Source organism: Lepisosteus platostomus, chromosome 3, assembly GCF_059453375.1.
Source record: "Lepisosteus platostomus isolate fLepPlt1 chromosome 3, fLepPlt1.hap1, whole genome shotgun sequence".
Taxonomy (NCBI): Eukaryota; Metazoa; Chordata; class Actinopteri; order Semionotiformes; family Lepisosteidae; genus Lepisosteus; species Lepisosteus platostomus.
The window spans coordinates 37,608,442-37,635,785 of NC_142613.1; the positions used below are offsets into that span (position 1 = coordinate 37,608,442).

General features: G+C 36.3%; 2 protein-coding genes across 3 annotated transcripts in view; both read right to left on the reverse strand.

Annotated features, from left to right (window-relative positions):
• Nucleotides 1-11,449: 11,449 nt before the first annotated feature.
• Nucleotides 11,450-14,614, reverse strand: LOC148674843 (alpha-1,6-mannosyl-glycoprotein 2-beta-N-acetylglucosaminyltransferase). The gene is made up of 3 exons (XM_088625520.1): nt 14,460-14,614; nt 13,368-13,569; nt 11,450-13,247 (listed from the first exon to the last, which is right to left on the reverse strand). The coding sequence occupies exon 3, from the start codon at nt 12,950-12,952 to the stop codon at nt 11,663-11,665; it is 1,290 nt and encodes a 429-aa protein (XP_088481646.1). The 5' UTR covers nt 12,953-13,247; nt 13,368-13,569; nt 14,460-14,614; the 3' UTR covers nt 11,450-11,662.
• A 1,866-nt stretch (nt 14,615-16,480) lies between these two features.
• Nucleotides 16,481-27,344, reverse strand: part of LOC148674844 (calpain-9-like) — a 36,767-nt gene continuing 25,903 nt past the window's right edge. Inside the window, exons 17-24 of one of the 2 annotated variants that reach the window (XM_088625521.1) lie at nt 25,388-25,445; nt 23,939-24,003; nt 23,013-23,081; nt 22,414-22,492; nt 22,158-22,274; nt 21,281-21,333; nt 19,008-19,070; nt 16,481-16,800 (exon numbers count right to left, since the gene is read on the reverse strand). In XM_088625521.1, the coding sequence (XP_088481647.1) occupies nt 19,044-19,070; nt 21,281-21,333; nt 22,158-22,274; nt 22,414-22,492; nt 23,013-23,081; nt 23,939-24,003; nt 25,388-25,445 (468 nt within the window). In that variant the 3' untranslated portion in view covers nt 16,481-16,800; nt 19,008-19,043. The other variant, XM_088625522.1, reaches the window with a different exon arrangement.

The window sequence follows — 27,344 nt, forward strand, 5'->3', positions numbered from 1 at the left end:
ACAATGGGCATACATTATGAGATAACTTTTTCATCAATATTGGCGGTAAATAGGTTCTGTATATATTTAGAAGTGCAGAGCGAATCTAACAATTAAACTGAAAATGAATGAGAAATACTGTTGGCTATCACTGGCCTCTCTATTTCTCGTTTTGCAAGGTTTTTTCTGTTTTTTGGAATTGTGCTCCTTGGAACATATTTGTACAGAAGGAATGGTAATCCATTATTTAGCCACATATATTAGTAGTTAGAGAACAAACAGTAAAATGTAGAAGGGGGAACAGAAGTTATCAGGAGGAGCAGGGTTTCCTTTCTGTAAGCACACAATAGCTACACCTACGTACCTGTAATCTGTTTTAAATATGCACATAAAGAAATGTGTGCGTTCTCTGAAACAGTCGACACATCTTTGTGTTTTTTACAATGTAAATGATGGGACTCTTTCAGCAAGAGAAATGTAATAAATGAGATTAGGGTCAAACACTAGTTATGTATATGTGCTACTGAATGTGCATTTCTAGGCAATTTATCTGCTTCCGTTGGTAGCTGTGGATGGCTAAGGGAACAGTGGACAAAAATAGCAAAACAACGGAGATGTTTTCTTTGATGCTTGTGAGAATAGAAAGGATGTTGATATCCGCTCTCAAGACTGACTTACAAAGTCTTTGAAACAATGAGAAAAATTGATTTTTGTAAGGCAGAACATGCTGTAGAGGAGGTATGGAGTGCATCAGCAGGTTTGTAATACACAGAAACTTTCAGTTCCAGGTGGCTAATATACCTACTTTTTGTATGTGCAGAAAAAGAAGAGGAGTGAAAGATACACAAGCAGTGAACCTAAGAGATGGATGGAAGTGGGTGAAGCGATGTAAATTGCTGTAGTAGATTGCTAGAGCAGGTAGCAGCACCAACACATTCATCATTGTATCAACGTCACCTAAAAAGTATCTTGCTTGTCCTCAATCCCGTTTCATAGATCTCTTGCAGACAGCACTGCCATTAACACTGAAGAACTGGCGATGTGTTTCAGGCAGAACATGTGAACAGTAAGGATCAAAGGTTTCACCAAGACAACAGTTCCCTGATATACTGCATCTCTCTCAGACATTATTACATTGAACTTTATGTCTTTTTCACATCTTCTGCCAGCTTGCAATCCTTTAAATCTCTCCGTTCATTTACAGATTTCTGCCTTAAACATTGCTCCACCGAATTCCATGTCTTTGGAGGACCCAGATTCAGATTCACAGAACTTTATTGGCTTGACTGATGAATTATACAGTAGTGTTGCCAAAGCAGAAACAATGAACAAATCATTTACATTAACAGTAAAAAAAACATACTTTATTATTGGAGATTTAAAGATATCATATAAAACTTTATTCTGAGACAGGCTCACTATCTCACTATATGTTCCTCAGGCTGTGACAGGACAACACTGGGCTGCCGGTTCTGGGGAGTTTCCTCCCCGCTCCCACAACAGGATTGGAAACCATTCTGATTCTGGAAGGAGTGAGGCACCTTTTTTCATCTGCAGTGCCCATCCTTACATACCCTCTATGTGTTCTCCTTAAAGCCCCCTTTTCTTGTATCCCTTTTCTCTCCATCCTTCTTTCACATACTCACAGAAGAATCCACAGCTGAAATGTTGCATTTTTATTATTTCTTCTTTCTACTTCCAGCATGGAATTAACCTCTCCTTGTTCCTGCTCTTCAGCTCCCACACTCGAACCTCTTAAACATACCATATTCGTATTTCAAAGTATATAATATTTAATATTTTCAATCCAGTTTTCCTTCTTTTTCATCGAGCAATATTAAGACACATTTGTGAAAGACTACAGTTGATTAAGGAAGTAGAGTTTTCCGTTTTGCGATTACATAACTAATCGAACTACAAAAATGCTTCTTTCAAGAAAACACTAAATTTAACTCCACCTTCTGACAAATCCTGTGAATCAGTCCTTGAGTTAGAAAAAGTTAGAGTTAGTGGAGACAAAATAAGGAGTGTTTCTTTGTTCTATATGAGTATTCGCACCTAAAAGGTACTGTATAATAAACAAAATATATAATTTAGATGTTTAACTACCACAGCTTTTGAAATCAAAGACTTCTGCAAAGAATGTTTATATTTTGTGATGCAATTGTATTGTTAATTATCAGGTGTATTATCAATATTGAAAACTGTACAGTGTAATTGTTATTAATTTATTTAATTTGACACTTTAAAAACTGATTTAAAATATCATAACACTGTAGAAAAAGTGATGACTTGTTTGGGTGAGATTTAAACGTGAACAAGAAAGGTGTGGTTGCTTATACTTCCTTTAACAATGTTTGTACTATAATATTTTGTGTGCAATAAACAATGTAAGTCAGATAAGTCACTTTGACCAAATGGCACATTGTTATTTTAGCCCTGCAAAAAATTAAAGTGTTTATGAATATGGTTTGGCATTGTCAGCATATTTAATTCCTTTTGTTTTTTCTGTTGCTTCCTCGAATATAGAGGTCATTGATCTTGCTTTCCTCTTGGGTGTGGGAATTTCACATCGTAGCACAGATGCTTTTTGTACTTTGCACAACCCTCTGTCCTCTCAAAGGCATCTTTTTATTTTGTTTGGGGTTTTGATATGCACATAACAATTAGAGAAAATAAATCCAAGCCCCTTGTTGACTGTGACTAACCTTAATCTAAGTTCTTAATATCTAAAGAAAATGTCAGGTGTTACATGAGTCAAACATAGTTTAAGCTTCAATACATGGTTTGGAAGATTGATATTGAATTATTGTCCCACGGGTGTAAATTTCAGTCTCTTTTTGCCATGCATCTGCATTCATCCCTCAAGACTCTCCGCAATAGAGATGTGGAGTTTGAACATAAACTCAGAATGTCAGAGTTGCACAAAAGGAGACAAAACAGCTGGGGATGATAAAGTTCCACATCACTAGAATGGGATCTATTGTCTGTAATACAGTATATTGAACAGGCTTCTTGGAAAGGAAAGCAACAACTAAAACCAATTAAAACTGCTAAAGATTTTGAAGTGAACGTTCTCAGGAGCAACTGAAGCCCTGAAGCTTTTGTCTTCCTTTCCATATAGTGTTTCTTTCTGAAATATTCCTTAAATTCATTTAAGGCTTAAATTTCTTAGTAATCTGAGAATGCCGTCACCAAAATATTAGTTTCCAGGTACCTGCAGATGAAAAACATACACTTTCATACTTTGCAGGGTTTTGTTAATTTAAGAATGAAATATAATGTATTTGTGCAGTCACAGATGTGCACAAAGAATAATGTTACAGTAGTATGCAGTTCTGAGTCTCATTATTAGAGGAAACCTTCTAATGTACATACTTGCTTTTGAGTAATGGTGCCAATACAGAAAAGAAAAAGAGAAAAAACAATCATGTTAAAATACAAGAAAATAAATAGCAATTTAGCAGTTCCAGGAATTAATTAGACTTTGGAATTAAACAAGCTTGCCAGATTTCTTATCAAACTTTGATGCTTTCATTTTTAAAATCTTCTGTATTTTAGTTACATTACCTTATGAATTTTGCTACTTAAAATCTCAGTAGATGTCTTGCACATACTGTATTTTACACACACAGAAAGTTGTTTGCATTCTGTAACCCTGTGGTGACGATTCAAGATAAGGGAGTCTATATACAGTATATGTGCAATGCATAGATATGTCATTAAAAAAAGAAGGTAACACAAGCCTTGTTTACCCACTGTAACTGTCATACAACTGTCACGAAAATGTTTTATATGGTACTGTTTACGTTGAAACAGTACAATTATAAAGACAGGCAAGCAATGCAAAATAAACATTTACTGGCAAATTCAACATACACCTTTAAAACTTTAGCTTCAGGGTCTTTATATACAGTACAATGAAATCTGCAAACTAATTTGATTAATTACTGCTCCCCTGAAAGGAAGAGTAATTAATTTAAGATTTAATCCACACAGGCATTTAGGATTAACAGAAAAAAAAGATGTTAATTCAGAAATCCATTTAATCTTCTTAACCTTAACCTTTCATAAAATCGGCTTTCCCATGTATTGTTATCCATTTGGCCAACAGCTGTGTCAAAACCAACGTAGACGATGTAAATATTTCATACACATCTCAGAAACTTCGGGAAAAGAAATTAAACGTGAACACCAAGAAGAGTGGCATAATAAAAGGTTGCTCCATAAACAAACCAAGAAATTTTTATTCGTAAGTAATTTATTGTGCCATTAAAGACAAAAGACAAAATCTCATTGGTCAGGTCTTCCAAATGCAGTTTAAAACTGCTAAGCAGAGAAAATGTGCAAAAACAAATTTCATTACCTTGGAAGGCGATAAGTGTCTAAAGCTTGCTCCAAAAAAACAGTTTTTCCATTATCTTTAGGGCTGTCAGCAGATTTGATTTCAGGACATAATTTGCAACATGGGAATGGATGTTGTTTGCAAATGTATCTAAAATAATTAAGGCCAGCCCACAGGTCTGGCAAATCTACTTTTAACATAACGGGGAGCAATCCGTAATCAAAACTAACAATGAAAAAAAATCTGCATATAAACAACTTGCGTTTTTCAAGTTTTCCCAAACACAATTAAATGTGTGCAAATTTAGTCCATGTCTACACTTTGGAACAACAAAACAGCTCCCTATGTCAGTTAACAAATAAAATCATACCGATTCCACATTGTGCGCAGTTAAAGCTCCTTGGTGTCCATTGGCTTTGAACATTAAGCAAAATACAGCATAAAGGAACTTTGGCAACAAGACATTCTGAATTCTGTCTCCATATTTTATATTAAAACAACAAGAATTACGAATTACTGCTAGGAATTACAAAAGGCTACGATACACATTCATCAGGCAGACATTTTTATTGTTGCATAGGTCCGCAATTCCAGTTATTTACAACTTGCAAAAATAATTCCTGAGAAATATTAACAGATCAAATACAAATAGAAAACAATGACACTATATTTTTACACCACATTTTCTATTGCAGTTAAATGCAATACAAAAGAAATACATGTCCCTAAATCACATTGTATGAATGTACTCCTTCCGATGACAAAGTAACAAACACAACCATCCCCTCACAACACCATGAGTTCTAGAAATCTAGGCCTGCAGGCTTAGGGTGAAATAAATCTCTGCTCTTAAAAAGTTCATTAAGCAAACATAAAAAATGAAGCAGCTCTGAAGTTATTGCAGACAACTGAGACATTCTTTTGTCTCTTTTTTACTGTACATCTCTTGTTTCTTGTTCAACATCTTCAATGTTGAAGTGTACTCATACCCAGAAAAAGTTGAAAACAAATGCTATAAAATAGTCATCTAGTATTTTAAAATTATTTTGTATGTTCACAAAGCCTTACAGTGTTCTTATAGTTCTTTTCCTTATGGTGCCTTTCACCAACAAGTTCAATGCTAATGGCAAGAGTGGTACTCTGTTGGGGAAAAAAACAGAATTATGTTTTACAAAAAAAAAAAGGCAGTGAAGAGAGTAATGTTGAAGATGTCGCAAACCCAGAGGCAATTTGAAATTTGCAGTCTGGAATAATTAATCTACAATATCTGCAAGACTGCCATTCAAGTCCGACTTAATGAAGCTGGGGTCTATGGCAAAAATCCACAACATACATTTGCCAAACAGAAACAGACTTCCAAGGCCAAGGGGACTTCCAGTTAAATGATGTGGTTGGATGAGCCGAGTTGAATTTTTGGACTGTGTCAGTGGGACTATCATTAGAACAAGTAGAAGCTCATGTTGAAATGCTAACCCTTCTGTAAAGAATAATAGAGCCATTCTGCAATAAATTTGGTCTTTGGTCCAGATGTCCTAGTTAGAAATGTGATTTTATATGCTATTTCAATGAACAGCTGGTGCCCTCTGTTATGAAGCTCATGTCTGGTTGCAAGTACATTTTATTACGGGATTAGATTAAAAACAATGCATCAAACTCAAAGACCAAAAGTTTAAGGGAGAAAAAATATCACTGTTCCCCATTAGAGAAAAAGTCTCACCACAGTCTCCAGAACAACATTTCTGGTATTTACTGAATAAAGCAGATCATAAGTGCAGGATGTGCAACCTACCACCTTGTAACAACCTATAACATTGATACAGGAAGCACCTCCTTAAGGTAATCAAAGTCAAAAGAAAGTTCACAAAAATCGGGTTGTTAGAGTATGAATACATTTGGACATTATCCTTTCAGAAATACATGGAAATGGTTCTCACAGATGTTCTAATTAATCAAACAATAACAGAAGTTATATCTTTATATGAATTTCACAATAAATACATTCCAATAGATCTGTAGTAGATTTTTAAATGTTCAAATCAGAAAATAACATACCTGGATTGTACAAGTATAACAACTTTCAATACAGTTCTTTGAGGGTATGAATAAATCTGGAGACTACTGCACCATGTAATGTTAAAACACAGAAATCAGGTATTTAATAGCTCTGCTAATGTTTTAAAAATTAATAACAGTTTTAAACTCTATAGTGTATATTCACCTATATGGAAAGATGGTTCCCCAACACACAAAAGTGGCAATACTAACACACCTAAACTACAATCAAGAATCCTTAAGACAGGATAAATTTCTCAGGTACAGTACATTGCTGGGGAATTACTTTTTTGTTTCAATGGCAGCATTTTTCCCGTCTATAAATTATGGGCTTTGGAAAGTGCATAAGCCCACACATAAATGGAACTGCACATAAGTGGATTCAATATACAAAAACAGGGAAAACAAAGAGAATAAGATGGTACAGGAAAAAGTGTTAACTAGCACCACTGACGTACAGTATTATCAGGAAAAGACATATAACGTACTTTGAAAACTGGGTGCACCATAGATCCCGGCTTTGTCAGTACTCTAAACATACATCAAAGGCATTTCCTAACTTCCTATATAAGCTTAGTGAGTGTAGAAAATGAGTTTAGCTCGTTTTCATAGATTAACCCACTGATTGTCGTTCCTTCCACTGTGAATATTCATGAAGCAAAGCAATTTCATTTCAAAAGACAAAAACGTTCTCAATGGTATAAGGCACATAAGGGAACAGCATTGACAGCTGAATGACAAAATATCACTACCAAAAGTATTTTAAAACTAATGCTCTGCAACATTTTGTTTATAAAAGTTCAGGAATTGTAACAGCTTTGGGTGAAAACAGCAGTGACAGTTTTCACAGCACTGAAAATGCAGGCTGCACCTGCAGCTATTGTACTGTTATCATAGCCTACATCTCCACCACCTCAAATGTTACTATTTCACCATGGATACATTAGAATGGGGCAGGAGTGATTATCATTTATAATGAGGCTCCAGTCTTTTCCCCATCGAGTAATGGCTAGACTAACCAAACAGGTTATTAGTGCAACTTCTCTGTAGGCTTGACTCTGTTTTCATGTCTAAATCCTAAACCAGATTCTCATCTGTCATGCCTAAGGTATGCCTACCTTTTTTTCCATTAAGACCCAACTGAGGGCGAGTATTAAGCCAAGCAAGGAAACAAAGCATCAGTATGATTGTCAAAATATAGTTCATAACGTATCTTCCAATATCATTTAGAAGGCAAAACATTATCAGAGAAGGACAACATTAAAAAGTAAATAAGTTTATGACTACCACATACTGTACATTGATCTTGTAAACCTTTAGGTAGGAGTCAGCTGTATTTTCTTTGACTGAAGCAAGAACTGGAAAAACCCCAGGAACAAAATAGTTAAAATGGGAATGAAACTCTCCTACTGGCACTGCACATTACACTAGTATGAAGTACAGCAGAAAGCATGTTTGCAATTGCATTATTTACAATCAAATGTCTGAAGTTCAGTGTATGTCTTCCCATCCAATTTTTCTTTTTAAGAGACCTCAATTATCAGGAAGAAAATGAAAATGCAGTGTATTCAGACCTCATGGTCACCCACTGTAAACACTTTCCTATAGTTTAAATTTCAGTTGATATGACCCGCTGTCCATAATTTATATAGCTTTTAAAACAAACCCAAATGATAGCAGGCTGAAGGAAACAATACTTTATGAATGAGCCTTATGAATGATACTTGGATTTTCAAATTTCACCTGGATCTGAATGGCAGGCAACCATTGAAAATTTTACATTAACCTTTTCTGTGGTCCCACTGACCGCAAAATTATATAAATGGCACAACAGCAATTTCTAATTTTGAAATCAGAATAATTTCAGCACAACATACATTACCGCGTCTATGGGACATGTTCTGTTTTCCATTATCATTCAGATTTGTTTTTGGTCCACAATCAAAATATTTTCTATACCTTTCTGGAAAGCAGGTAGTTAGTTGGGCAAGGTAAAATCTTCTGTTTGTATAGCTTTCCATGAATTAACAAGAATTAAATTAACTGAAAATGATAAAAATAAAGATCTAAAAACACATATCATAAAATGTCAACTTGCAAATACAAAATTTTGCTTAAAACAAGTCAGTTTTAAAATGGGAGGGTTACATTAGCTTTCTGCTACATTATTATTTTTGAAGGGTATGAGGGTACTCTGTCAGTGGCGATACAATCCACAACGTTTCACACATTATTTGTCCTAATCACGACAAAAAATAAACATCAGGGACAATTCTCTCGTCCTTATTTTTGTTTCTTTAAAAGCCAATACCTCCAGAATTCTGTGAGATTGCTTGGGCCCAAGAGCACATTCAGAGGAAATAAGGAATCCCCATGGAGGTTTTTTAAGCCTTTTTCATTTTTTATGCAAGTACAAGGCTGATTCCAGTAAATGCAAGTCCCTCCCACATCCACAGCAGAGGAGTGTGGAGGTTAATATAGTACGTTCTGACATCTGCTACAGATCATGTCGTTTTAGGGCTTAATTTTTAATGCAACAGAGGAACTTGTCAGCAAGAAAGAAAATTCTCAGTATACAGCTCAATGAAGGAAAACAACCTTTAGGGCAGTGGGAGGTCATGTCAGTGATATCACTCCCGGGATTGTTACTGAAAACAGGAGAAAGAGTGGAATTGCCATAAAAAGTTATGAAAATCCTTCATTTGTGCTTCATTTGGATTAAAGATGTAGCTCCAGGTATACAATGTCTACACATGAAATTAAAAAAAATAGTGTTACAACAGACTTGTTAAAGATTTACAGCACTCTGTATACAGCCAAAGCAAGTTAATGAACTATGAGTTATGTTATTTATCTATGTTATTAAATCCAGTATCAGATGTACAACAGGGTAATGACTGGTGTGTTCTCAAAGAAAAACAATCTTGTCCTTGGAGGACCAAATACGTTACAAGGCTTAGTTTTCTGACATTGTCAGCATGAACACACCCAGTTATGAACTGGTACTAATTCTATTCAACAGCAAGCCTTAAGGATATCCACATTTAGAATAAAAGCTTTTGTTTGAATAAAAAGCACCATTTTGGCTGCTTGATCTCTCAAAACACCAACACCAGCAGTTAATTTGAACTTTTGTATATACAAAAAAGTTACAAGAAATTCTCAAAGTGTAAAAAAGGATAAACGCAACTACTCCACCTTTATATAGTCCTTTTTAAATTCACAAACCTATTGATGCCTAGAAATGCACCATTTATCAATGTAAAAGCAAATTAGCTGTGCACAGCCGTATGCAGTGCCACACCAACAGGGAACTGAAAGCATTTGATTTGAATATTCAAACAGACATGGATGATCCCCCCCAAAAAAGTTCCAACTTAAAAAAACAGAAAAGCTCATAGTCAAATACCAGTGGCATGACTGTAATAATGAAGAAGAACTCAAAAGGTCCTGGACAAATGAAAACAAAAAGGTAATTACACAAAAACCCCATGGCAAAATAAACCTGCCTTCCTCCTTTAACTCCACTGAAGATGTTTATCTTAAGCAAATTTCTCATGTGACACACAACCACAGAAACCAAGATCCCGAAATCACAACTTACAATGACGTATAGTCTGGTGCGATATCAAGAGGTCCAGACCTTTTGATAGAAAATACAAAAATATTTTTGTCTAATGATGGCCTTGTCAAACAACTGATAACCTCAGCTGGTTAACGCTAGCTCTGGAGAGCCAGTCTGTCTGATGGCCTTCTAGGTTTCATAAAACAGTAACTGAAGAACTGGGATAATGTAACTAGCTCAGAATTGTCATTAAGGGCCAACCTGGATTGACGACATGAAGATGCACTGAATCTCCAATATTAGATACTAAGGTACACAATCATCCAAACTAACTTAACTTGTTAAGTAGAATAGCACTGTTTTATTTACACAAGGATTCTCAAAGACAATTGCTGGATGGCTTATGATGGGGGTGCCCGACTTTGGTCCTCAAGGGTCTCTGGTCAGCAGGTTTTAGCTTGTCTGATTAATAGATGAGCAAATAATGAGTTAAATTAAATAATTAAGGGCTCAGGTGGAATCACATTACAAACTTTCTGGTACCCCAGGACTAGAATTGTGCACTCCTGGACTTCTGATTTTGTTTCACCAGTGGACTCAATTACCTCTAATCAAAGTCCATTAATCAATTACCATATCTGTAAAACTTCTAACCAGACTTTGTAGGCAACAGTGGCATTAACAAAGAAAACATTTTCTGAAAAAGGGAAATTGGTCTGATTAAGGTAATGATTGGCTCAACTAACTGGAAAGAAATAGCTGCAGGTCTGCAGCTGGGCACCACTGGATCACACCGACACCAGAAAATGCTGGACACCAGAAAAAGGATGGAAAAAGGCAGTTTAAGCATTTCTATGCTCCCCATTGGAACAGTGCTAGGATCAAATTATAGCATGTACCAGGGAATCCCAGTTCTCCAAGTGCTTTATGCTGCACATTTGTTACGATTTACAGTAAATAAGCTATCAAATAAAGAGCTGGACCAGGTGGTCAAGCTGTTGGGAATCTATTACTAACATATCTTGGATAGCCTTCAACCACGACCCCAACCCCTGCTGTACCTCTTTTTTAACAAAGTACAGCCTGCACAAAAAACAGTGAGGTAATAACTAATCATATTTTGTGCGTATTTTCATCTCATGAAACAGTCGTGACATCTTTCCCGTTAATGGCTCAAACAAATATTGCCCAAAGTCTTAAATGCCAAAAAGCACACTTGTAATCCACTCCACAGTTTAACAGGATGCCACAGAACAACTGTGCAGGGCACACTGTCAGCAGAAGAAAACCCATGAGAAGAAATGCAATTCTTTGGTATTCTATAACCACAGCTCTTTTCAATAAGCATGACTGACATTCCTATGACTATTATGTATATATTCTTAATGTGCAGTTTTCCATTAAAGCCAGCTGCCTACTACTTGAAGAAAACCCAAAGAGTTTTTCTCAATGTAAATAAAACTTAAACAAAACCTATGACTTTCTCATGGAAATAAAGAATGCTGGAATGTTGAGGATCATTTTTAGATGGGAGGGGGGAGGGGTCTTGAGGCAATTTTATTACCTGGTGCTGGGCTCTTGTCCACCTTTAACAGTTATGTAAATACTGTGCTAATGATTCCAAACCCTTTAAAAAAAGCACAGCGATACCCACACACAGGGTCTTAAATATCCCTCATATTTTTAATGGCACCTGTCTTTTAAAGAAAAAATCTGTTCCTTCAGAGAATTTTGGCATAATTTTTGCATAGTGTGTGGTCCCTGAGATCACCCCACCCTCCGTTTTTCATGTGTGGCTTGTGTTCCACCAAGCTCTCTTTATCCAGAACCAAAGCGTGGGGAAACAGGAAGTTCCCGGAGGACTGCAGAGCTTGTTGCACTTTCTGCAGAGCCTGCTCTGGGTTGCAGCTCTCCTTCTGATGCAGCCCACAGTCTCCCGTGTGCAGCACCCGGGACGCTCGAGCCGCCATCACCTTCAGGGGCTTCGGTATGCAAGACCCCGACAGGTGCTGGAGGGTCCAGTCCCAGTTGTAGTCGTCATACGTGCAGTATTCGTGGGCGCAGCCCATCAGCTTGTAATAAACCTCCTTGGAGATGCCCATCCCCATGTTGTGCCTGGTGGACGACCAGCCCGACGTCTCCAACTTGTCCGTCAAGTCTCTGAACTCCTGTGGGGCCTCGTGGTTGCCGAGCACCAGCATGTCACAGTCAGGGCAGTCGCTTTGCTTCAGCTCCGTCATCCGCTTGAAAAACCTGTAGAAGTCCGGCAAGAGGTAGTTGTCCTCCTCGAGGAAGAGGACGTAGCCGCTGAACCCCTGAAGAGCCCTCACTCGCTCCCACACGAAGTGCAGCTTCCACCACCAGTGGTGCTTGGTTTGTGTGAAGGAAGCCTCCCGGTAGTGGCCGTACGAGTCAGGGCAATCAGCGTTGAGGCACCCCTTCTTTTTGGCGTCCTCTTTTGAGATGTCTCTCGGGCAGTCTCTCGGGTCCTGTCCCGGAAACTCGTGGGGGTACAGCTGCATGCTGAAGGGAAAATGGATTTGCAAGACCTTGCAGAACGTTATTCCTTGTACAATGTCACTTATTTCCTCTGAGAAATAGTCGTGGCTGAAAATGAGCAGGACGTTGTGGATGGCGAAAGCTTTGCTCAAAGATTCTACGAGCAATCTGAGGTAGGCAGGTCTGTTGTGGACCTGAACCACTATAACCAGCTCGGGGTCCTTAGGGAACTTGTCAGCATTTCGGATAAACTGCCTCAAGTTGCTTTCATACACCGATTTTTTCATTTCAAACAGAGTCCCGTATTGGAATTTCCTACGGACTTGATTCGGCGTAGAAACTGGGATGACACCCCTTTCATTGGCATTTTCAATATCTTTTCTTAAAACTGTTCTTTCATCGTCTTTCAGCTGTGAGCTGTTACTCTTACGAATAATGTAGCCGAGAGACAGTGCAATAAGGGCAGTAAAAGATAAAAACAGTACGTTTCTCTTGTTTATTTTAAATCTCATTTTAAAAACAAAATCTGTGACTTTACTCTGGACGTATTTGTGCTCAAACCGAACACCCACGGGATATGATCACCATCTCAATCTCGTCCCATTAAACATAGTTTGAATTTTAAGGTCTTCAGAAAAATTCACCTTTTTCTTCGTTCTGAAAACTGAAAAACCAACAGAAGCAGAACCAATGTTCAAAGAAAATTCAAACGACTTTCCTCTCTGCCGAGAAGCACAAGTTCGACTCAGGAAGTAGGTGTGACTTTTGGTTTGCAACAATTACATTTCATCTGGTTTACCGGACCACCTACAAGACGAAAACACAGAACAAAATAAGCAAAAAAAAAGTATGACGTTTTCCCTTTCGTGTGGTAATACATAGATGGGTTTAACAAGTGATGCTAAACGCAAGACCGACTGAACATACCTGACAACACCATCATGTGTCACAACTTCCTGAAGGAAGACACGAACCATGAAAAAGTTTCTACCTCAGGTTTCTCATGCAGTGCAAGGCGTTGACTTAATTGACTGCTGACGTGGACATTTTAGCCAACCGGAGGACACGGAGCGCCGGGTTTAACGAATCAGGGACCTGCAGGTCTCTGTAATATGAGTGAGGAGTGAACCTGGACTCAGCCAATAGGAGAACGGGAAACACACATTAACCACATATTACACCCCTATCACTTGCATGTATAAGGTGAATAAGCGATAAATAGCTAATGTTTAAGTTGGTCTTAGAATTAAATATTTCTGTAAATGGTGCTTGCGTGACAGTGAAGCCTTTTCATCGTCCTGTTGTAACCCGATTGCATTTAACCTACTGTCTAAAAAGACCTGAAAAAATGCATTCTGCACGATATGAGGTTGTTTTAGCAGGTATAGATGACAAGATTATATCGAGTCCTTAAGTCTGGTTTCCTCGCACTTTCTGTGCTGTATTATTGATCGCTATTCCCAAACTACTTGTATGAGAAGGTATATCTGATTTTCATTCTAACATTCTTTTGTTTAACTAGTGTACATGCCCTGCAACACGTTTAAGTAATTTTCAGTTAAATTAATATGGTTTGCGAATGATTAATTTTATGCTTTAATGTTTTTTTATTCCTGCTACACGCCGGTTGAAGTAATAACATGTATTAGGTTTTCCGTGTTTTATATGAATTCTAGATAAAATGTAAGTTATAATTTAAAATAAATTCCGAGACGCACTATATCTAAACGGTTATTTGCAAGTACTATGCTACTACGCCATAAATAATTACTATAGTGCATGCTGCAGATGAAGGGAAAAAATCGCATTGCTTTCTGTTATTATCGATCAAAATTAGCAGACAAATCTTACCAAAAGTGTTCAATAAATGTAAGCACAATATAAAAACTCAAAAATTATGTGAAAATGTTTAACTTTACTTTTACCTTTCTCAAAACATGATTCTTGGAAATCAGTCTTTTAAAATTTTGGATGAACCAGGAAAGAGTAGTTCGTTAGAAGGAATCATAATTTACTTACCTTCCCAATTCTCTCTGCAGGCTACAAAAATAGGCATTTTTAAAGCTAAACGTGTAGTCCCTTGGGTTGTGGTGTAAAGTCCAGGCTCACCCAAGCATACAGGGCTCAAAGGTCAACTAAAATGTGCCATGACAAAACCAGACAGAGCACTTGATAAGCAAACAGATAACCCTGTTCTGCGCCTTTTTAGCAAGACTGTTTCATCTACTGTAACTCCTGCCATTTTGAGATTGCCTAATACAATTATACTATTGTTACTTCAATAGGAGACACTTCAATAGGAGACAACTAAGAGGGACAAGAGGGACACCATTCTTTATTAAAAATAGTGCCTTGCAGTGGAATAGGCTGTCCACTAGCTGAAGCATAATACGATATAAGACATATCAATACTTTTCTTATAAAATGAAAGTCCCTAAAAGAACCTTGTGAGTTAAAATTAACTGGAATGTCAATTTACAAAATGACGTTTAAAAACATGTGAACTTGCTTAAATGAAACCCAATACCATTTTTGCTGGTCGTTCTGCATTTACAGTGTATTTCATGTTTTCAAACAACTTTTTACTGGAGCTTTTTCTTCTTGTGTGTTTTGAGTGAGCACTTTCAGGTCAAGATGTCTACAGTGCAAATTTATTTTGCAGTGTAAGACGGTGGCATAGTTTTGATAAATTGAACGTGTCAATATAAGAGTGATTGACATCAGAAAATTCACAATTAAGTGCAGTGGCTTGGTGGCTAAGAATCTGCGCCTGTGGCTAACACAAGAAATTGTATATGGCCAAGAAAATGATCTCTCTCTACTTCAACCCACTTAAATTATTTGTAACCATGAAGATTAGAGTCCTCTGACCTGATCATTAAGCCTTTTGGTTGAGTCATCTGTAGAACCTCCCCATTCATATGCAGATTTCAGCTTTTCTCACCTCTTCCCAAGATCTCCCTTTGATGGGATGCTCTTTCTCACCTGCTCTGTGCCTATTCTTGTCTGTTTTCTGTTCACATGTGGTTTATATCCTGGCTACTTTCATCTGTCTCATTCACCCCTGTGGATGACAGAAACATTTTCTTTTTCTTCTTTTCAGTGTTGAACTTCTCATTGTTTCTTCTTTTTCATTTGTGGCTGAAAACATTATCGGTGCCTCAAATTATGGCCAGATCCATTTCTAGAATTCTGTTCGCTCGCAAATCTCTAAACGTGTTAAAAGACACGATTTGTTAAACATTTTGTCAGCTTTTGATGCTCATTTTGATTCCCGTAGTCAAAATTCTGATACTTCAGTGTTGTAATGTCATGTTTTTGAAAACAGTATCTCGAGCAGTGTCTGTTTTGTCTTACGAGATTGAAATGGGTTCCTATTACTCCTTGAGGCCAACTGGAAAAGCCATGCATGCCTTCCTCCATAACAGGAGGGACAACTAAAGGTGGTTCTTTCCTCCATGCAGATGCTAACGTCTTAATGCTTGTTATTTAATCACATACAAGGAATCAGTATGTCAGTTGCACATAGAACATCATTTGTAAAAATCTCTAGACATCTAAACTTTTGTACTGAAGTTGTTTCACATGTAGATCTCGAACCAGACAAACCAAATTGCACATTTTAGGATGTAATGTCGAAAAGCCTTTATGCATTGCTGCCATCTGTTGGTTCAAAAGCAAACTTGAACATGACTGCCTCTGTATTCGGTGTGCCAGGCAAGATTAGAAGAACCAATAAAATCAAGATACATCGTATTTAAGGCAAGAGAAATTAGTTTAAAGGGCCATCCTCATTAACTCGATACTTTGCAGTTTGGGCATTTTCATTTTGTGTTGTTGAAGATGTTTTATTTAGAAAACTTTTAAATGTACCAATCACAGCAGTATTGTTGAACTTAAATGTCACTACCTACTGCATAATCAATTCAATAAGTGCAAGTGCAAGTCAAGTTAGTTGTCTTTGAAATACTAAACAAATGTTAGATTGAAATAACCTATTCAGTAAAATTACTATAGAACAGAATCAAAGCAAGCCAAGATCATAAACAAATACTTTTGTTTTTATTTTTGCTCACAGGCAGAACAGGTACAAAACCAAAATTGTTTCATTTCAAACATGCCAGCACAGAGCTACCGAACTACAAGACTGGAGAGAAGTGCATTAATATCTATCAAACTAATATCTGTCCACCCTGTTAAACACATGACAAAATTAAAAGTCCCTGAAAATATTTTTATTTAGTTTATTACAAACAATGAATGTAATGAGTCAATCAGTCCTTTTTGTTGTGCTGTGTAAATTCACATGATTGGTAAAAAAGGTTTTTTTCTGTCATGTGTTAGAAATCAGAAGGAGGCACTGAAAGAAACAAAAAAAAAACACTTTTAAATGTTAAGAAGGCATGATTTCAAGGATGCATACATGGTATTAAATGCCAAGTAGACACCAGGGTGGTAAACTACGGCTTCTTATTTACTTCTTTTCTTCAAAACATACACTGAACAATATCAGTGTTGATAAATCAAACCTGTAAATTAACAGTTATTGATGGTTAGAAATCAGCACCCCTTGTGTAAAAGAAAAAAAAAATCTCATTTAAAATACACAGAATTTAAAAATGAAACTTCTGGCCAAAGTTAATTGCTACTTTTGTGCTTTTTAGAAGTCTCTTTGACTTTAACAGGTGTTAAATGTTGTATTTCCAACTTAAAGGTTGTTCAATTTGAAATAAACAAATTAAATCGATTCAAGGTGTACACACTGAGAAAGTAAAACTGTGAATTCTTTGGTTAGGGCATAAGTAATCCTACATGTTCATTAAAGTGATTCAACCTCAAATATTATTGTTTTGTTTTATTTTTCCCAGGCTTTAACGGGTCTTTAAATGTAGGAAACATAAATACAGTCATAATTTATGTAGAATTTCATTTAGTTTTAAGTTAGTCTGAAACTGTAAACAAACTGCAAAAAGTTATTTAACAAACAGGGCCAGTGACGAGTAAGACTAAGAAAAAAACAACTCTAATACATATTCATTTATTAAGACTAAGAGGTTATCTTAGTTTTAAACTGAAGTTCAACTAAATTAGTTTTTCTGTGATAACTTTCTTGTTTTAAAAAAACATATTTTACTATGTTTATTAATGTATGTGTTTTATGATTCATTATCTGTAACAAGAACGAATTTATATAACATTTGCTTGTTGCTACAGTATATTATTTTTAAAACACAGGGGGGCAGTACAGTATACTTTGTTCAGCATATGTGAGGACATTTACAGCATACAGGACACTCCATATCAGTGGTTCTTCACCTTACTGCAGTCTGCACCACTTATCCTGCAGACAACAGCATATGCTTTGTAGGGCGGTGCAGTGGCTCTGTGGCTAAGGATCTGCACCTGTGGCTGGAAGGTTATCAGTTTGTATCCCACGGCTGGCAGAGGAATCCACTGGGCCCCTGAGCAAGGCTCTTAACTCCAACTGCTCCAGGGGTGCTGTATAAATGGCTGACCCTACGCTCTGACCCCAAGCTTCTCTCCCTGTCTGTGTGTCTCATGTAGAGCAAGCTGGGGTATGTGAAAAGACAAATTCCTAATGCCAGAAATTGTATATGGCCAATAAACTGATCTTATCTTAGTTCTTAAAGATAAGATGTTCTCACACCCCAAACCAAAAATAATTGAAGTTACTGTGTTTTTGATGATTTACCTAAAAATCTGGAATCTCAGACCCACAGGGGGTATGTACACCCCAGGTTAAGAGCCACTGCTCTATGTGTAGACATGTTTCCTACAGCATACATCCAGCTATTTTTAATCATTTATCCCAACATTCCTGGGTTGAATCACATCACAGTCTCAACCTAACCTTACAGACAAAAGCCTCAAGACAGGATACACCCTGGACAGGATGCCAGTCCATAGCAGAGTTTATGCTGACAATTAATAGGTGCAAATCAACCTAAATAGCAAGACTGACTTTGGAAGGAAATTGAAACACTCAGAAAAAACCTACACATAAGGTGCCACAGTAAGAATTGAACCCAGGAGCCAGGAGTTATATAGGAGCAGTGCAAAGACATGTATTTTAAGTTAAATGTCTTTCAAGAAATAAAATCTTTAAAAAAAATAATTCTGTACATGATCAATCTCAAATGAAGGGCAAAATTAGTTTTTTTTTTCCGTAGAAAGCTTTCAAAGACTCTCACAGATATCATGCAAAAAATCATCACGTCTAAGAAGATAATGTTATACAAGCACGTTATGAACTTGTTTCAGACAGCTATGGCTATCCCTTGCATGGGGGATCCATCATAACCGATCATATTTTATGGGTGCTTGGGTCCTTGAAACTTTGAGATGAGAACCACTGACAGGGAGGGCAGGGGGTGATGTTTAAATTTGTTTTGTATTTTGTGTTTGAGAAAATAAAAGTAAATACTAGAAGGAGAGAATGTAAATGACAATTCTGATAGGCTGTGGCCTAGTAGAGCAGCATATTCAAATGTATGCAGGTGTACACTTCAAATATTTCACATTGCTTTTTGTTCGTTTTTACCTTACCAAAATCATTGGAATCTGTTGCCAGCTCTTGAAGTTTCATGAATACATGGTGAGAAATAGCCACTGAAAGAGAAAACAATTAGTTCAAACTTTATACTTAAACTCCTGTACAGCAGACAATGTACACTTGCAACATTTTGTTAACTTAAAGGTACTTGTATCACTGCCATTATACCTTCTTTAATAATGAAGAAAAATGTTCATTTTTAGTCACAAATGCAAGATGCTTCTGTCTAGCAGGAAATGCCTATCAGGGTCACAACATCTTTTTAGAGCAAGAAATTGCAATGGATTGTGAATTTGAATTTGAAGATCATTTAGCTCTCACAGTTTCACAGTGTTAAAAAGCAGAACCATCTAAATGAACGTATAATTCTGTGTCACACCAACAAAGTCAAAGGTAGTAATTACATACTCCTGTGTTTCACCCTTACTAAGTTTAGGTTTCATTAAGCAGGGCAATTTTGAGTCTTGATGAAGCACAATTATATCAAAAGAAAGATTACAGATAAGAGGAGGCCATTTAGTCCATTTATCTCTTTTGAGCTCTTGTAGTTATTTGATCAAAAGATCATATCCAGTTATTTCTTGAAAGAAGTCAGGGTATCAACTTCAATAAAATGGCTTAAATTCATACTCCACAGTCTTTTGTTTACAAAGGTGTCTCTTGTTCTTAGCTTGAAATGCATGTCTACATTGTTTCAAATTTTGTTCTGTTTTCAATTGGTTCACAATTCACTGTTGATCCTTACATCGTTTGGGATGACTTGTCCATTCGTTTGATTTTGAATTCTTAGGAACATATGAATGGTTACAAATGAGAGGGGGCCTTTTGGCTTGTCTAGCCTGTTTGTGGTTGAGCCGAGCATCTAATCCAGCCTCTTCTGTGAAGGAAACAGGGTATAGGCTTCAACAATATGGGTGGGTACCCATAAAAAAGTTCCTCCTGTTCATGGTTTTAAATGTACTTCCATTTGCTTACCACTTGTGCTCTCTGGTACATGTTCACTGTTCATTCTGAAGAAATCCCCTGGGTTGATTTTGTAAATGCCTTTTTACATTTGAATATTTGTATAAGGTTCCCTTGTAGTCTTGTTCTGTTCAAGTCTTAAAAGGTTCGGTTTCTTCAGTCTGTCAGTGTAGAACTTTCCCTTAAGCCCTGGAATGTATCCAGGGGCTTTTCTCTGAACAGATTCCAGAGCAGCAATATCTCTTTTAAGAGGTGGTGACCAAAACTAGACACAAAAATTCTAGATGAGGCCTTTACTAATTTGCTATACAGTTTTAACTTTTTTTATTCAGATTTTATGCTTATAACTATATACCCACTTCTACTGTAGTTAGGTGTCTGCTAATCCTCCTAATTTGGCATAATCTGCAAATTTGACCAGTTTACTAAGTATAACTGTATGTAATCTGGATTATTGATGTAAATTAAGAAGAGCAGTGGTTCTTTTACAGATCCCTGAGGTACTCCACTAGTTACTGTACATCACCCCAGTTTGAGTGTTCACCCCTTATCGGTACTCTGTTTTCAATTTAATAAACAATTCTCAATAACACTCACATTTCTTTGAATGTCTGCTACCAATTATTTAGGAATTAATCTTTTATGAGGAACTTTTTCATAATGCTTCAGAAAATCTAAACACACTACTGTATATCATATGTCTTATGTGAAACTTTCAATGTTGTTGCTAGTTCAAAGAAGTCTAATAAGATCAGGTAAGACCTACTTCAAAATCCATGCTGCTTCCTAGAATATTATTGCCATATTGGTGATTCTCTAGCCTAGATGTTATAATCATTTCTAATACCTTACAAGTAGTGAACTCAAACTTATTGGTTTTGACTTAATTCAATTTTCTCATAATTTTATGGTTGAATACTACATGAGAAATTACCAGTCCCTGGATACTATTCCTGTCTTAAGGGACTGTTGGAAGAGTTGAGTCAATGGTTTCTGAAAAACACTTCTCATTTCCAAGAATACAATTAGTTAAACAAGTGGGGATTTATTAATCTTGAGAGTTTCTAGTAACCAAAATACTTCTCCTTCTGCTACACTAATATTATTCAGTAACATTGTCCTGAATCCTATTTAGTACAACAAGCTTTAGTTCCCTTTCATTTTCAAGAGGTGTACAAGGTTAATCACTCACAAGACACATACAGTACATACAACCTGTTAACGTATTTATCCATTTTTGAATAGCTGAATAATAACCATTTTCATATGGCCGTATGAGCATATGAAAAACTTTTTCCATTACCTCAGATGGCCGCAGATACATGCCTTTTCCATCAGATAGATTCCGAAATATTTCTGTAAAAAATTGAAAATACCATATTTTTCCACTCCTTACATCATTCCTTTCATATTCACTGGACTTACAACACTAATATTTGTGTGCATTATCTGAATGGCAAATGGTTGTTAGACCACACTTAAGTGATCAAGCTGAACATTCAAATAAAACTGATATGACATCTTCGAGATCATACATACCTGTACAGTATACTCTTTAAGGCAGTAAATGTTTTTATTTAAAGGTGAAATGGCAATGGAAAATGTTTCATGTTATTTCTTGCATGTCAGTTTACATGTTTCATGTTGCTTTGACAGAACGCAGCATTTAATTGACAGTTCTGAAAGCATCGCAATCACGGGAGTGTGTATTTCCCCAAAACTACGGCCAACAAAGTCAGAGAAATTAGGACAACTAGAGTCAGTTCGACTCAGGGGTTAATGTCAAATACCCGTTTGCACTTCTTGTTAAGCTGCACATGAAGCGAATTGGCATGCCATGTATACAAAAGTCAGAACACGTTCTCCTTTAGGTTATTTATTCTCCAAAAAAGAGGAGTGTGACGATATTCTACTGGGACAATGTTATTGCATATACAGTACAATGCAATATACAGTATTAATATAGTAGGCAACATTTTTTACAAATTAACTATTGTGATTTTCTCATATAAATTAGATACTTTTCTCGTATAAACGCAATAATAACGAGTTCATTTTTTTTCTCTGTGGCGCTAATAAGCTTCTGTACTCCTGTGCTTGTGTGACTGGAAAACGCAATAATGTGAAGATGTAATGAGTGAGCATGAGTCAAACGTTCACTGAGATTAATTCAGACGTACTGGCCATGCACTCCAGGCGCAGCATGAGACACATGTAACTCTCGAGAGTGAGGCGACCGGAAGAGTCCCCGTAACGCAGCGCCATGAGGTTCAGCAGCTCATCATTGACTTTGATCCCTGAGGAAAGAACATGGCATTTTTAACACAAGTATGACTTAGCTCAGCTGCCGAACTGCAGCAACCAACAAGCATGATAGAGAGTTCAATGTTGTAAATTAAAATTTATGGGAAATAACAAAAAAAGTAACTCAGTTACCTATGCTCTCTATGGCATTTTGTAGCTCAGGCAAAGACAGATGTCCTGTGTGGGACACATCTTTTTGGTAGAACATTTCCTGAGAAAATAATGTTAGTAGGCCATTTTGAAAAATAATTAAAAAGTACTTACATAATTACTCAATATTGCTAATTTCCTTGCATATAATGCTGATTATGTGTGGTGTCAATGTAATTAAAGTTTAATTATTTAAAAATATATGCAAATACACAAATGCACATTTTAAAGCACACATAATTACATATGCCGCAAATATACGCATGTACATTTAAACTATGTATAATAATATTATTAATTATGTGCAAGTATAAGGTTAGTTATTAAGTGTTGTATGTAATCTGAATACATTAATTAGTGAATGCTTAACAAGAAGGGTTACCAAAAATACACGGTGAAGTAAGCAGTGACTTATGGATTATATACACGAATAACATTTTGCCTAAACTGAGACCTGCAATGAATGAGAGCTGAATGTCTGTGGTGGATGAAGTGCTCTGTGATTCTGTGGGAGGATAAGTGTAATGTGAAAGCAGTTCATTAAAAATATGGCGGAAGTACTGCAGCAAAATTCTTCCTACCTGGTAGGCAAGGACCTTTTTCCACAAACGTACAAATTCTACAGCATTTAACTTTCCAGTAGTTGAAAGCTGTAAAATGGGTTAAAGAACAGCTAGTTGTATTAAAAGAGTACACTAATGCAATGGCTTTGTGTGTCTAAATACCCTGTATTTCACACTCATTACATTATGTAAAACAAAATACTTAATCATATTATTTAAATAACTAAAATAAAAATAATTTAGAACAGCCAATTCAACAAAACAGAGAGCACCTCTCTAGACTATAATACACTGTATACACCATAGTGATGGCATGCTGTAAAGCTCTGTTTAATAAAGACTTGAACTAATGTAAACTTAATTGAACAAATTGTCCAACCTATATCAAAAATAATATTATCATTGCATTGCATTCTATTTCATTTGAGAAAATATGTGGCATTACTGTTTTAATAAATATTAATCTAGCATTCATTTCTTTAAAGGACCACAACAAAACAGTTGCAGTATTCGAGGCATGATGGTAATGTTTACGCAATGTACACAATATTGTCAAAGTAGTTCTTGTAGTGTGCTGAGAAACACACTACAAAAACACTGTTATAGTGTTGTTTTATCTCTGTGGTATTATTTAGATTCTGTGTAGAACCTTGAAGGATCTGTGATGCACTGTTTATCACAATTGTGACAAGCGTATAACCAGTTTCACAAAACAGATATTATTGACATAGTTTTGTTGTGATAGTTGGCAGGAGAATATACTGTACATGCACAGATGCAGAAGAAAGTAGGAAGCTAAAAAATGCAGGAAGAGGTAATACATATAATGTCTGATTTAGAAAACATTTACAGCAATAAACTGAATCTTTAGAAACCGTTTACAGTAATAAACTGAATCTCACAACAAAGTTTGGCTCCTAAACTTCACAACTATAAAAGGATACATCCATTATTGCTATGATGCTTTTGCAAGCATCCAAGCTGAACCCTCCACTTTGAAATGTTTTTCCTAAAAAACAACAGAAAGTTTTTTTTACAGAAGGGCTTCCATGGGAACCCATGGGAAGTAGCACATTTCTAAAAGTCAACAGCTGCAGACCTTAAACAAATAGTACTTGGTTAAATAATATAATTGCAATCTCAACTTCAATAAGACCCAGAAGACCTTCCAACCTCATAATCCAATGGATATAATTAATAAAAGGCATTCAGATATAATAAGGCAGAGTGATCATCTGTTTATTGTCTGTGCCATGGGTTTAAAAAAATCCAGTTAGTCATCCATGCACACCTCTGGTATAATTAGGGTGTATTTTGGATTTGTATAACATAAGACTATGGGAAACTGGGATAACCTGTCCAGTCATGACACTATTTTCACTAAATGTCTGGATGAGAATCTTGGATGAATTACTTACTAAAAACGAAATGTGCTAGATGAGCTTCATGGCTTCCTGTTGTTTGTAAACTTTCTTACGCTCTTGTGACTATTTTTAAACATTGTGAATCATTAATATATTGTAGCTCTTTCAATTGAAAATTAAATATTCACACGATCTCTGCATGAATGCAGGTCCCTTAAAAAAAACAGCACTGTTGTAGGGCTCTCAGCAGAGATTTTCAATCAGATCTGCATGCCATCACATAAAAAAAAAACATGAGAAAGGTGCTATAAATGGTTGTGACATATAAGTAGCAAACGTTACTAAAGTATATTGTCTTACATTTAGGCAAATAGTTAACATCACCACCAATAACATATTTTTAAAAAATAACTATATAAACACAAAGTCCACTGTATTCATTACTATGTACTGTACATTGTCAAGGAGTGACAAAACTGTCAACTAACTATAAAAGAAAAGTGGGTGTTCCAGGAGAAATAAATTCTCTCCATGGACACAGAAGAATGCACAGAGTGGTTCCTTGTTTGCCTTGACTGTAGATGTTGAATATTTTTAGTGGTCATTGGGAATCATATGCAATGACAAGAAAAGTGTTATATAAAAACAGTCATACAAACAGCAACATGACTCCAACACAGGCCAAACATAATTAGATTAATTATCAGTTGAATCAGCTGATTAAGGCAGTCTAAATTTGTTAAAGCAAGTAAATGCATTGAATATGTGTGAAAAATAAAAATACAGCAAATATCAAAGCATAAAAAGCATGGAAATTGTAGACCATGATAGGAAAAGGAAACATATACTGTATAAATATCTGACAGAAGATCTTGGTATCAAGGAGACCTAAGAATTAATCAAAAACAGAATTTGAATGCTCTCATGCAGCATCCCTAATGAATAAAATAATTGTGTTGTTTGCCAAAACGAAATCTTGAGGAATAATGTATCTGAACTCAGTCACACCCAGAACATATCCTAGCTTACCCTTGAGAATGTTCTCATTGAGAAGTGCCTGCAAATGTTCAGCATCAACTTCTTCATACTGTGTCAAAGAACAACAAACAGGGGCACATATTATCAGACAGACAAAGCAACAGATTAAACATAAAAAGGACATAATAACATAATACTGTATAATGTTGTTTCTTCAGATCATTTACTCTTCCTTAGCTTAAAATGTGACTTTATTATAGTGTAATACATTTCGCATGGTGTTTTGTTGCTTAAGGGCTTTGAAGCAAGTACCAGGTTGTAAAGAAATATTTTGTGATAGTGTACAACTGCTATAAAAAAGAGAAGCATTTTTTTTTTGCACAGTTGCATAACTTTCTCAGTGTTCCATATCTTTAGTCATATTTCACATTTCTTTATCTGTTTGATGCTAAGTTCATTTTTAGGTACCTGTATGTTCTCCATTCTTCCTGTCATAAAACTGATGTATACTGTAGATCATTAGAGAATTGCCTTGCAGCAGTAGGAACACATTATTTATTAACTTGATGTGGAAAATGATGGAACTTAACAGTATGCCTTAGGCCTTATGTTTACTGTATTACAGTTTCTGGAATGTATATGACGCTATTTTACTTAGCTGGACTATTCAAACAAGTACATTGTAACACATTTGGTGTCAATGTTGTGATATTGATTGAAAGGATGAGAAAACAGGCTTCACATAAAACAATCTAAAACAAAATAACATGGAGTTATGGTACTTGATATACATTTAAATGGCACCAAGGGGAACTGATGAACAATAACATTACAGAGGACAATGACAAAATCATTGTCCACCAGAGAATGTTTACAAGCCATCACAGGCCCAGATCATGTTGATATTGTCTGATGGGTACTGTGGTAGTGTATGGAAATGTGTTCCACATCCTATTTATGGTACCATGGTACCAGGAGTACCATATTTCACTCCTGGCATGCGTCAGGAGTGCTTCATCGTGTACAGTTTTAAGATGTGCAAATAGGTTATCTAACTACAGTGCCTATAAAAAGTCTACAGCCCCTTTGGACTTTTTCACATTTTATTGTGTTACAGCATGGAACCATGATGTATTTAACTGAGAAATTTTGCCACTCATTAACACAAAGTACTCTATGATGTCAAAGTGAAATAAAATCCAGACATTTTACTAAATTAACTAACAATAAAAAAACTGAAAATAATTGAATGCATAAGTATTCACCCCCTTTCTTTGAAACACCTAAATTACCTCTGAAGTAACCAACTCTCTTCTCCAAGTCACATAATTACTTGACTGGAGTCCACCTGTGTGCAGTTGAGGTGTTTCACATGATTTCAGAATAAATTCACCTGTGTCTGGGAGCTTAGTTAGAACATTTCCAAGGAATCACTACACTATGAAGACCAAGGAACATTCCAAGCAGATCCGAGACAAGGTTCTTGAAAAGTACTGTACCAGTCAGGGAAAGAATATAAGAAAATTTCCAAGGCATTGAATATACCTCGAAGCACAGTGAAGTCCATCATTAAAAAGATGAGAAAATATGGAAGAACTGTGAATCTGCCCAGAACTGGCTGTCCTCCAAAAATGAGTGTCATACTTCATACTTCCATTGTTACAGCAGGATCTTTTTACAGACAGAATGGTGGCACAGTTAGCACTGGACCGTAGGCTTGCATCACAGGGGCCCTGGATTCAAGTCCTCTGATGCTTTCTGTGTAGAGTATATGAGTATATATGTCTCTATATGTGTAGAGAGTGTATATTCTTCCCTTGTTTGTGTGCATTTCCTCCGACAGTTCTAAGGCATACTGCTAGGTATGGGGAAAAGGGTATGCTTAGTATAGGCTTTTGGGAAAATTGGCCCTGACTGTGTATGTGTGCTTGTGTCTGTGATTCTGTCCTACAGTAGACTGGCTTGCTGTCCAGGGTGTATCCTGCCTTGGTCTGTTGCCAGCACCCCT